At 39.8% G+C, this 13,709-nt stretch overlaps 1 protein-coding gene across 1 annotated transcript in view; it reads right to left on the minus strand.

The window, feature by feature from the left end:
- pof1b (POF1B actin binding protein) overlaps positions 1-13,709 on the minus strand; it is a 34,492-nt gene that overhangs the window by 15,211 nt on the left and 5,572 nt on the right. Inside the window, exon 3 of the mRNA XM_085364099.1 lies at positions 487-755. Within this exon, the coding sequence (XP_085220225.1) occupies positions 487-755 (269 nt within the window). The remainder of the gene's footprint in view (positions 1-486; positions 756-13,709) is intronic.

The raw sequence follows: 13,709 nt of genomic DNA on the forward strand, positions 1-13,709 counted from the left end.
GAAGCATATCATTAATGCTGGATCAGATGACCCAGAAACATCCATTAGTTATGGCTCAGGCTGCTGGCGGTCTTCCCATGATGCATTGAAGGTTTCTTCTGTGCTCACGTCATTCACTCCCCATGTGTTTTATTACTGTCTTCTCTCTTATAGTGGCTTTTGTCCCCTCTCCCTATGCTCTCTTTTCTCTTCCTTCACTCCCATCGACTAGTTGAGGCGCAAAGCTGCCGTTCTCTAAGCCGAGTTCTGCCAGAGGTTACTTCCTGTTAAGAGGAAGTACTTCCTCCCTATTGTTGCCAAGTGCTTGTTCATAGGGGATGTATTGATTGTTGAGATTTTCCCTCTAATTTTGTGGGGTGTGTAACTTACAATATAAAGTATCTTGAGGTAGCTGTTTTTGTAAATTAGCACCAAATAGATAAAGTAATTTCAATCTTGTGTGTACACTGATGTAGATGTGAACTTAAATGCCTAAAGTTTACTTACTGTCCACGGATCTTGGACACATGCTCAGAGATGTAGGAGTGGATGTCGCAGTTCTTCCTGTAGACATCAGCCAGCAGCTCGCCGAAGTAACGTGTGTCCAGCTTTGTTGGCTCTGGTATCTCCTTCAACTCAGTCCTCACCTCCCTCCTTGAGATCTTCTCTATCACTGGAGGTGGTTTCGACTGTATGACATTAACAATCTCCACCTCCTCCACTTCTACAGCATCCCCCTCCTCCTCTTCCTCCTCCTCTTCTACCTCCAATTCAACCTAGAAGTACCAGGACAGAAACAGATCCATAAGCACTGTGTTTTATCCGAATGACATGATTAAGTCCTTTTTCAGTCTTTTTTCATGGTTAGTTAGCCAAAGGCTCTCGGAAACAGACACTGAATCGTATTCAAGAGAAAGCAGACATTTCTGCAAATCTGGACAGCACACATCAAATCAATCAATGAGTAAATAACGTTCAGATCACAAGTAAAGTAAATAAGTCTGTTAGGTAACCTGTTGGTTCTTGCTCCAGAAAGGTATTTTAAACATTTTCAAAGAAAATCACCAGAAGTGATTTAACACAAATGTAAAGACAGCAGGAAATAAGCCACACAAAGCAATTCAGGACGAGTCAGTATGATGACATGAATCTGTCATCTTTTGTCTGTTTCTCAGCCGATAACTGTAAGGAATGCAATTTTGTGCTTTAAGTAAATTTTCTTCTCAGCTACATGCTGAACACCTGCCAACAGGGATCACGCTTGAAAAGAAAAGAAATCCTTAGCAGACCGAATCACAGCTGCACTAAACGACATCTTAAACCTTTTTAAAGGTTAAATAAACACATTAAAAATTGCAGCTTATTAAACTGCTGCTTCAAAGGCCCCACTATTCTTGAGAGGACTTTCTAGGAAGGGTTAAAAGCCAACTACCAGGAGGCTGCACTCTTTTATTTACATAAGGATTACTTAAATATGTGGGGAGACAAGGCTTGGCTGGCAGTTTGCATTCCAGTTCATGTCTGAAGCTGATGGGGTTAAGGTCAAGACTGTGCAGGACACTTAAATACTTCTGCAGAATTGTCTTTATGGCTTTATGCGAAGAAGAACCATTGTGTTGAAATGCTGAAGGGGCTTCCCTGACCTGCTGGCCTTCACCATGCTGCACTTCCAAACTACACTCAATCAAAGCCAAACACATCTGTCAGCTGCAGCTATGTGCATGTAACAGCAGAGAATTGCAAAATGCTGGCTGTTAAAAAGCACTTATTCACAACTCAACCCTCCAGACCTTCAGTGACATCTTACAACAAGACAATCTCATCTCTGAATCTTTTGAGCTGAGGGAAAGTCCCAAGTAGTGGCTATAATTATTTACAGAGGAACAGAGAGACAGAGTGACTGAGAGGAAAAAAACACTAAATGGTTTTTCAGGCATGTTTGTGTTTTGCCCATAATTCGAGACATTAATATTTCATTCAAGTTTACACACGAGGAGAAAAAAACTAAGATGAACCAAATGAGTCGATACTGTCATATTAAATCTTTAAACATGTTATTGCTCAAGAGCTATTATGTACATGGACAACCAGTCATTAACATAATAACTGCACTTTGATTTTATATCTAATTTCACTTTCTGTCCACTACAGGAGAGATATGTTTCACTAATACAATATTTGGCAGGCATTTTCACAGGGATACAGATTTTACAGGAATAGTCAAGCTGTAGTTTTTTAACTTTTTCACAATTTTAAAATTCCATCCATCCATCCATCTTCATCCGCTTTATCCGAGGCCGGGTCGCGGGGGCAGCAGCCCAAGCAGAGAAGCCCAGACCTCCCTCTCCCCAGCCACCTCCTCCAGCTTATCCGGGGGAACACCAAGGCGTTCCCAGGCCAGCCGAGAGATATAATCTCTCCAGCGTGTCCTGGGTCTGCCCCGGGGCCTCCTCCCGGTGGGACATGCCTGGAACACCTCACCCAGGAGGTGCCCAGGAGGCATCCTTGTCAGATACCCGAACCACCTCAGCTGGCTCCTTTCGATGTGGAGGAGCAGCGGCTCTACTCTGAGCCCCTCCCGGATGGCCGAACTTCTCACCCTATCTCTAAGGGAGAGGCCAGCCACCCTTCGGAGGAAGCTCATTTCTGCCTCTTGTATCCGCGATCTCGTTCTTTCGGTCACTACCAACAGCTCGTGGCCATAGGTGAGGGTAGGGACGTAGATTGACCGGTAAATTGAGAGCTTCGCTTTTACACTCAGCTCCCTCTTCGCCACAACGGAAGAGGGTGAATTTTAAAATTGCTTAGTAAAAAGTAACGTACAGCTGGGGCTCTTTGTTTACAGTTTCAAAGAGCAAACAGGGAGGTGATGTTCCCGTTATTTAAGTTTTGACTTAAAAAATACGAAAACTTAAAACTGTGACGAGTTTTACGTTTTAAAGTTTTAACTTTTTTTCATGCATTAAAATGTAAAACTAAAACTAGACTGAACTGTCTGACATGTTTTTAATGTTATAAATCACTAGTTGCACCCTTTCCACCACTGCTTAAAGGCTCAGTATTAACAATTAAATTAATAACACCTTATAAATAACAGTAATAAAACTAATAAAGACTCATCAACAGGCACATACTGTTCAGTTTTTTTCTTTTTTTTTTACAGTTCACAGGTATAATTCATCCTGACTTTTATGTGAAAAAAGAACCCTACACAGGTTTTTACTGTCAGTGTGATCATGTTATTGCCTGACTCTGAGCACAGTATGTACTAGCAGGTTTTTTTAAGGCCTACCTGTGACTTGGGTGCACAGAAGTTGCAATGAGTGTGATGTCATGGTTTTGCAATGTACATCTGTGAGAATGCCAGCATCAACATAAAGAGTCTGGCACCACAGCTAAAACAATTCCTATTCCTGCTTATGCATTCTGTTAGTACAGAACGAGTACTTTTTACTTTTGGTACTTTAAAGTACATTCCACTACTAACGCTCCAGTTCTTACTTAAAAAGTATTTTTACGTGTTGAATTCTACTTATGGCACTTTTAAACTCAGGTATTTAAACACAGCAATTTGGCCTATTTGATGACCAACACTGGCGCTAACACTGAAAATCATGGCATTAAAGCTGCAAAAACAGCTACTTTATTATGTTCTAGGACTTTTTTAAAGATTTCTCTGCATTTATTTATTTAAAAACACCTGCGTGAATGATCTTTCCGGAATGGTAAACTCAGAAATTTCTTTTTAAAACTAAATACGTTGGACTAAACAAAGATAAGGATAAGATAAGATATTTCTTCCTACACATCCAAACCGTGGCTGAGCAAAGTGGTTCAGCCAGATTCCACACAAGCTCGAGGGAAGATCACAAGCTGGAATTTCCCACCAAGTGAAGTTCAAAGCATTGTGCCATTGGAGAGTCAGCAGGTCCTGCACAGAGCACTACAGGTGCAGCTTCTTTCACCACTGTCAGAGAGGTGTTTATTCACTAATACTGTGTTGCACAGTGCTAAAGAGAAAGGTGTTTTAAAATGTTTTGCTCATAAAAGAGACATACACAAGACTACAAACAAAAGAACTCTGCAGGATTTTTCTATAATTCATGCAAAAAATAGTTTTTTCCCTCCACACGATTAAACACTGCACACATACACAAAGACATTACTGCAAGGTTGTGTCAACAGATTACATCATAATTTACAGCTTTTACTGATGAACTAGTATTTCAGCATATACGGTACATAAACACTACCAGTGGGAACCTTGGTTGTAATGCGGCAGGTTTCCTTTATGCATGGCTCATATAATAAACTGCTGTGTAAGTCCTATCAGGAAACAGTGGCACAGGAGGTGGGTGTTACTATTGTTAAAATAAGGGTCAAGGAAATTCCAGAGAAGGGAAGAAAAACACATGTAGTGAAACTGTTTAAATGCCTGAAAGACAGCAACAAGCTCAGGTAACTTCTCACAAGCTCTGGGAAGCCAGAAATGCAAGACAATCGCTTACCTGTGTGAGACAAGCCTGACTAAACCAAAAAAACTGCTGAAGTTTCAAAACTTTAATCCCTCAACAGAAAGAAAGGCTTATCTCAATGTTATCTTTAATTTTTGCAAAGTGAAAATATAAACATCCCTCTAATCCTGAAAAAACCCACAGTAAGTTTCATGCGCATGATCTGTGTTACGTACTAAGTTAAGTCTCCCACCTGTTAGTATATTTTATTTGTACCTATTTTATTTTATTATTTTATTTACTTGTATTTATTTGGTTTCTGTGAAGCACTTTGGCCTACATCTGGTTTTTAAATGTGCTATATAAATAAAATTGTATTGTATTATGAGATGTGAGGCACAACAGACAATGAAAGCAGCACAAAAGCATGATAAACAGTAAGTAAAATGCACGTTTTTATATAATAAATCACACAAAGAGCGATTTTGTTTATTAAAACAGGTCCAGCTCTCACGGAGGAAGAAAAAACAAGCGACTCAGATGACGCACAACTCTGGTATTCGACAGGCTGTAAATCCTATCTAGACACTGTGAAACCTCGAGGTTGGTTAATGATCCCACACAGAGCTCAAAGGTCACAGCAGTGCCAAAGACTGGCACTACTTTCTCCTGTTTCTAATTCTTAAACAGTAAGAGAAAAATGGGAAACAAAAGGAATGAGGCGGCTACACAAAAACTATAACAGCGTGGAGGTGGGAGTGTCTGCAGAGAAAAGGAGTGTAGAAATGACTGACGGGCAGATCACTCTGGACACAAACACGACTCTAAAACAAGCCGCTTGCTATCAGCAGACATGCTGGTAATGGCGTGTAATCTATATAATATTATTAGTTTTCACAGGTTAGTGTCAAAAGTGTAAATATCCTCCTTTTTTTAATAAACTATATTCCACAGCTACACTCACCAGTCCCATTTAAAGTGACTTAAATGAGTTGATCTGTGATCTCTTTTATCTGTAAACATGCACATACAGCTTGGTAGCAATGTGGGTAGTTCCAATGAATAAAATCTCTCACAATGCACGACAGACAACTGGTATGAATGTCACGGTGGATCCACACACTAATCCAACAGTCTTTTAAAGCCACTTCCCACACGTCTTAGATTAAAAAAACCAAAAAAACAAACGGATATCAAAAAGATATAAAACTGCAACAAAATCTTCAAATTGCATACATTTATATATCAGGTCAATAAGTTTAAGGCTCTTTGAGCAAAAATCCAGTTTTTTGCTCAAAGAGCCTGAAATTAAACTTGACCCCTGAGCTCAATGCTCAGTGTTTGTTACAATGTTCACTTTTTTTGTGCTATTTTAAAGCCTAAAAATGTGTTAGCTACTCAAAAATAATACCAGTCAGTATGTCACTACAGGTTAATGCAAATAATCATTAGTTACAGCCTTTCAGCAGTATGAGGGTAATTGCGTTTCATGTTTACCATCTCAAATGGTTGAGGTGCTCCAGGTTGATTTTCTTCTTCTTAACTGGAGATAAGATTGTTTTTACCTGTGATAAGAAATCAGGTATTTTAAGTAAACGTGGTTAAAAAAAAGTTGAAAAGGCAGCAGCTTCCTGTTTTGAATGCAAACAAAACTTTTTCAGCCTTCAGTAGCTGACTGTCACGGGCTATGAATGGAGCTTCCACAAAGAGCAGTAACTCAATACATCATCACCTCACTTCTTCACCATGGCAGGCCTTCTGGTCAATGTGTGTGTGCGTCCGTGTGTGTGTGTGTGTGCAGGTCAGTGCATGAGCCACACAGGCTCTCAGAAGCCTGAGTGACTGAGAAACACTAGATTGTTACTGGAGAGAGAAGAGTCACGTTACCACACAAGCCTCTTTGTGTGAGTCTCTGTGAGTGCCTTTGTGTGTGCATACTGAAGAAAAAATCCTTATCATGCATGATTATTTAATTAAAAAATAATTTTAATTATTTTAAATTATTATGAATTATTGAGCCAGGAAGTCAGAAGCCGCATTAAAATGTGGAACTGAGGTGAAGGTGGGTTGCAAAGCTGCTTGCACATAGCCATCTACTGTTGGCAGACTGAAACAGCCTAAACTGAACTTCCTATTGAGACTCATATATAAGTTTCTGCTGAGCAATCGGCCATCATGTGAACGGCAGAGACACCTGCTGATCTGTCGACATCTTGGCAAGCCTGAACAAACATTAAATTAAATTTTTAAAGACATCAGACGTGTAAAATCCTTCATTCACAAAAGTGAGACAAGAGACATTTTAATCTTATTAAAAATAAACATTAAAATGGGATATTATTACAATAGAGTTTAATGCTGTTTTAAGCCAGACCTTTAGTTCACAGTTTTGTCCACAGTTTTCCCTCAGTAGGAAATAAATAACTCCTACACTGGAAGCCACCGAGTAAAACTAAAACAGGAACTCAACAGGATGCATTGAACAGGTGGGATATTTGTTAGCTGGCAACACTGCATGTGTTGGGTTTCCAATTATAGTGCAGGGGCTTCTGTGATTATGACTATTAAGTTTGACCTTTAACAGGTACAGACTGTGTTACCTTAATGATTAGATGCTTGGATGAACCACAGTTTTGTAGCTCAGCAACAGCACTGACATGTAGTGCATGCTCGTGCAGATGGATTCAGTCACTGAAAACAAAAAAGGCCAGCCAAACCACAGTTTGTCTTGAAGGCAAGACGGATTCACATGTGATAGTGATATCCTACAAGAATCCAGCTACACCAGAAAGTATTATTTACACAACGTGTACATCAAATAATGACTATAATTACAAAAACATCTCTGGGCTTTTGGATATGAAGAGGGCAAAAGCTGGGGCTCACTCTGAACAGATCACCAGTCTGTATTTCTCTCATTTATGTGCCTTCAATAAATTGTGAGAAAAAAAGACAACAAGCATGAATGAGATCAACATAGCTGTGCCGGCTTTTTGAACTACAATTGATAAATGACTTTTAATCTGCTAATTTAATGGCAGTTCAACTTTCACAACCCCAAACCAAAACAAAATGTATAATCCATTAGCTTCAAAGAAAAAATAAAACATGACACTGACAACGAAAAAATTTGAAAACTTGAACTTGACTATGAAGTCAACTCAACTGAAAACCTCACTGAAGCCAAAGTGATTGCAGCATAAGGTTATAACTCTGTGTCTGTGGGTGTTTATCAGCAGAGAAGACTGAGGAGCAGATGGTATACTCATGATAAAAAACATGATGCATTTCAGCTCTTTGAAACTTGCTGATGTTTGAAAGGAGTTGACACTGCAGAAAATATGACAGGAAACTCACGTCAGACAGGCTGGATCTGTGTGGATCACCTGTTTGATCAGCTGTTGATCTTTTTAACAAGATAAAAAAGTGGACAGTGATAATTCCTAAGAGATTCCTTAAATTTAAACATTTAAAACATGATATCATCATTCTTGCTTCACCTCAATGTGACTCCCTTCTTCACCATCCTATAATTAGGCTTGAAAACCTCACATACCACACAGCTGTGAGAAAAACCCTCTAAGGAAGCATCGGCGCATAAACCTTCAGAAACCTTCAGCTCAAACACAGCTAATCACATTCACAGAAGATAGTCGCAAAGACTGCATCCTCCACACCAAACATGTCTGTCAACAACCATCCTGCTTAATTACCCATGAACCTGTAGTTTTTCATTTGGCAGAGAATTTTTGTCAGAGCACGAAATACTTCAGGGAATCCTTGAAATCTGATTCTTTACACGGCATCAGAGATGTAGAAGTTTCCATCCATTGTAAAAGACAGAAAAAATGCTGAATGTTGCTTCCACATCAGATATCTTCCTAAGAGAAACTATAAAGCCACACATTAATGCGTTGACCTTTACTATGTGAGAATTTACTATGTGCTTGCTGAATCATAAGTCATTAAATCAGACAGATCTCCTCTTCGGGGTCGTCTCTGTGCACCTCTGCACCCGTTCTAGCCCTGCTGCTATTTTTAAATCACTCCATGCAAGCACATGAAAAATTCACAGGAAGGCAAATCCACAGCCAAATGTTGTCCCTGAGGACTCCACAGTACCGTTCCTTATTAACGGTCTGGTCCTGTGGGACACATGTAAAAACCCTCCTCGTCCTTCTACTGACACATAAAGGTTGAGACAGTTTGACAAATATGTTAAATTTGAGGTTCAAAGTTAAAACAATTACGACATTCCTTCCCAACATTCATCCAAGTCAGAACAGGAGTTCCTTGGAGCTAATCTGCCCTAAGATGACCTTTGAGATGGAGTCTCCAAACCTTAAGATCCCTCCCCTGTTATTCTAAGCTCATATCTGTTTATTTTGGACAACTGTTTTTCTTCTTCATTTTTTCTTTATTTTGTTAAAAAACTGATTGCAACATCTTCTGTCATAAGCATTAATTCATGAAGAAAAAATCAGAGTAATTATGAAAACATTCTTTAGCTGCACCTCTGTTCTCGTTCGTCAGAGAACCGTGTTATGCTCTAAAACTTGCTCCGTGCAGGGAATCCAAGTGCTTTCGCACAAAAGTGGGAAAACATGAACCTGGCAGGGTGAATGAACAGGCCAAAACTACTGCCACACAGACAAAAGCCCTTCTGTTTAATAAAAATGAATCCTATCCTCAAGCAACAAGATTTCGCTTCACATAAAGCAAGAAACACATGTGCAGACATGCTTTTTACTATACCTTGCAAAAGCTGGGGCCTTCATGTAACACATGAATCTGCTACCATGTGAAATTTGCGTTTCATTGCACCAGATGTCACAGTCAAACCCGCTCCCAGGTCATAAATATGCTAATATATAGAATTTTAACTTCAGCCTGTACAGACCTGCAACTGTAAACTTTCATTTGCATGCAAAGCAGTGGAGCGGTGTAGAGTGTCCTACGGTCACTGCACGCTGATTGGCTCTGTGACAGCAGCATTTTAGGTAGTGATGCATTTTAGAGAAGCGTCCCTTGCGTGCCTGTGGAAGTCTGTTTATGTTGCGTGTGTGTGTGTGAGAGAGAATAGGTTAAATGTTTTTTTTCACTGTGGGTAACATTTTCAAAACTGGTCCGGCAACTTTTTTCTCCTTTGATCTTCCCGTGTTTATCGCTAGAATTTAAGCCGAGACTTGGCTGGTGACAAACATGATGTAGGTCACAGCGGTAATGGTTACCTGGTCAGTGCAAAGGAAGCGCTATATTCATTTTCTTCTCTGTAGGCGCCTGATACAAGTCAGATCTACAAAACAGAGTTTGATCTTGAGAAGATTCAGTTATGCCACACCTTCCATTCAGGGTTAACTGATACTCTTTGTTAATCAGTCGCGTCGTGTTGCTTTTGGAAACATTTTATCTGCTGCTGTCACACACTGTACAGCCTATGAAACATGACTTCATTCAAACCAAAACAAAAATGTGAACAGCCTCCAAAAAGAGTAGCTGGGACTCTCTATCAGTTCATTTAGAACTGAAGAAGCCTTTTGGATGAGAGGTGAAACACACAAGTCCAGTTCTCTTCATTTCAAGCGCTCAACGATTACCTGGATGATGTAGAACCTACACAGATGTGAGGCAGTTACCTCACATCTGTTAGAATCTAACAGATGTGAGGTAACCGCCTGTGCATCTAACAGTCAGATCATAGTATTTAAATGTATATATGTTACCTTACCCTAAAGTAAAAGCCCTTTACAGCTCTTTGTATCGTGCTTTAAGTGTGCATATTTCTATTGTATAGATGGGCATTTTAACAAGATTGATGTGCCTTTGGAGTCAGCCTGCAGAACTGCAGTTTCTAGCAGGTATGCATTGGCTTCACTTTTCAGGCCTGGAGGTTGCAGCTCATGGGTGAATTTCCCTTTACGCTTCAGATTCTACCTCTTATCCACACTGTGCAGCCTCATTGCGCTATGGCTGATGATGAATATGGAAAAAGGTGAGAGGTAAATGACCAGTCTGCCAATTAGCATCTGCATTTGCATCTAATAACCAATCCCCACCGCTCTCAAGTGCTCAGGGAATGTCTTTCAGTCCTCAGATAACAAAGGTCAAAAGGCCTCCGTGACATTCAACAGCACTCCAGCCGTCTCTGCACACTACAAGAATCCATCATGTTTTGGGTTTTGTTTTCTGAACTTGTTCCCCTCCCACGGAGATGGACAATTTTAGCCCTCCAATCTTTCCGGCCTCACCGGTGGGTCCGTGTTCATTACAAACACGCTGTGTGTTGAGAAATGTTTTAGTCAAATTTCCAAGAATGTGTCACACAGTAAGAGTGGCGTTTGTGCTCAAAGTGGCTTCAAATGACTTCAAAAAATGTTAAAAATGAAAACCATCATTAAAGTCAGGAGCAGACTGACAGACATTTCTTTTTCTGAGAAAAAAAAAAGTCAGGTCAACCACAATTTGCTTCATGTCACTTTATCCTCACTAAAAATGAAATCATCAAGAAAGAATTCTTCAAGCAGGTCAAGAAAAGCTGATTAGTAATAAGTTGTCACTGACGAGCTGACGGGAAAGAACGCTGCGAGCAAGTTGGAGCGAAAGCAGATTAGAGGCAGGGGTAACTCCAGGACACTCTGCAGATGGTTGATGTATGAGCAAAGACTGTGATTACGAAGTTTTACCTTTTCATATCAAACCATTTTATTCTAAGATTAAGTGAAAAGAAATGAAGAAAAAGACAAAAATACCAAAGAAGACATAGAAAAAGATGAAAAAGTCATAAAAGCAAAGAAAGAACACAGGAAGTGAATGAGTTTGACCAGACGGGCTTCACCGATGCTGATAAAAAGTGGCTTGTGATATTTTCATCAGACTATCAAAACATGCAAATGACAATGCTGTAAGCTTATAAGGCAATGTAGCTACCTATAATCAGGCTGGTACAATATTTGTTGAATTGCAAAGTTTTACAGCATTGGAATAGTTAACTAGGGTTTCATTTACACAAGCCATTTCTTTTTTATCAAGTGGTCAAAAGCAGCTTTACCTTCACAATAAACAAGTCAAAGGTCATAAAAGTGGAAATATGTCAGTGATAAAGTATTACATAACTGTGGACTGGCTGATTAATTTGTTAGTGGACTTAACAGACTTAACAGTGTGTTTAGATACACAGGATTTTCTTCGGCTGTGCCAAGAAAAAATGCCACACCAGCTCGATAAATCAAAGATCCTCCCTCCTGTAACAACAGCCATATACATGACACTGCAGGTTCAAATCAAAAGAATGCATCCACCTACAGCAAAGGCCTCTGGGAAGTGGCCAGACACACCTCAATTTTCACACCCACCCAGCATGGTTTGTCAATGTTGTGACCGTTTCTGGTCCTGTGATTACGAACAAAGTGCTGTGATAACAGTGTGACTGTAAAGCAGGGCGTTGCTGCCTGCACAGAAAGCATGCATGTGCAATGAGTTGCCCCTGGCTGAATTCATTTTAAAACAAAACCAGATAAAAAAACAGAAAACACTTGCTATGCTACTGTACTTTGATGAACTAGTGTTCCCATGTTGAGACTGATGGGTGTGTCCCTGCCTAACTGACAGACGAACTCCACACCCCTTCTGCATTTTTCCGTCTTTTTCAATTTTCATGTTGAAGAAACAGCTTTGACTTCAAAGTGTCTGTAACTACAGACAGAAACCAACAATTGTTGTATCAAAAATATTGGACTATGATCAGATTTTTCTGTGTTCAGATTATCAAATTCATAATTTGATTCATAACAAGTTGAAGTCTTGTCTTTTGGGTTTAAATTTTGATTATTTTTTTGTTGCATCAGTGCTGATGCTCAGGTACAAGCAAACAGTCTTTCGGTGATTAGACATCAATGTGCAGCATGTTTCTAACCACACAACTAATGTACATGTTTAAATATTCGCTGAAATGCGGCAGAAACAAAAGATAGATTTAAACGTTTTAACTGTCCAGTCACTCTCTGCCTCACAACTTCACATTTATGTTGAATTACTGTTGATTTAATTTGTATATAACTGTAATGCAGTCCATCCTTTGCGTTTACATGTCAAACACAGTTTGGGGGTTTCCTTGCTCTTGAATGCTTGCAGCATGAACCTGTTGAACTAGACTGTGGTGTGGTGCAAAACCTCTTCTCTCTAAGTTTTTCTTTTTAATCTTGAAATGACACTGTCAGACAATGGACCCACCTCTGACTTGTTATAACAAGCTACAGTCTCATTTGCCTAATGATGTGTTCATCACTGACATGAAATGTCTGTTGGTGGAGTTTCGACCTGTATTCCTATTGCTGCTGACTTTTTTCAAATATTATTCTTATCATTATTTGCACTTTTCGTTCATCTTAACACCATGAAACAAACTAAATATACTTTAAATAGATTTGAAGCTTGTGCTCTTGTAGCTTTAAAATCAGTGATGAGTAGGGATGGGTATCGAAAACTGGTTCTTGTTGAGAACCGGTTCCCACTGTTCCAATTCCTTGGAATTGTTTGCCATTTTTGCAAACGATTCCCTTATTGATTCCAGTCGCCCCGAATGACGTCACCACGTTGCGGAGCGTCATTTACCTGGCAGGAAACATGTCGCTAAGCGGCTCAAAGGCTCAAAAGTTTGGTTATACTTTACGAGAACGGATGACAACAGGGCAACTTGCAATACTTGCAAAGTAGATATTTCATTTAAGGGAGGAAACACTACGAATATGCAAAAGCATTTGCTCACAAAACACACGATGACCTTAAATGAATGTCATGTTTTTAATTCGCTCCAGACTCGTGAAATCCAACCCAGCAGCAGCGGTAACGTTCGCACGTCCTCTCCCATTAATGCGGCAGGTAAATAATCAACTAACAGTGCATATTATGTTAGCGCGATCTGCCTTATTACAAAACCTGCCATTACTGTGCATTTAGGCGACCACGATGAGACAGACAGAGTCTGGCTGGCTCAGATGCTGGCAGTTCTCGCTGCAGTCTACCGGTAGCGTCTCCTTTCAGGCCAGGATAGACGAATGTCACCGAGCAGTGTCTAAGTTTGTGGTCAAAGGTTGCCACAGCAGATGCCCTCGATTTTCGGTAAGTGAATGTGTTTAATTGTAGGCAGGGACATTACTGGATATTCTTGTGTAATTGCTACAGAATAATTTATGTTATACTTTGTTATTGCTACAGAAGAATATTTATTTTATTATTTTACATTTACAATTTTTTTCCTGGGGACCCTGTGACACCCAT

The sequence above is a fragment of the Diplotaxodon limnothrissa genome, linkage group LG10, assembly GCF_057381915.1.
Source record: "Diplotaxodon limnothrissa isolate DT_005_m linkage group LG10, D_limnothrissa_male_GT1.1, whole genome shotgun sequence".
Taxonomy (NCBI): domain Eukaryota; kingdom Metazoa; phylum Chordata; class Actinopteri; order Cichliformes; family Cichlidae; genus Diplotaxodon; species Diplotaxodon limnothrissa.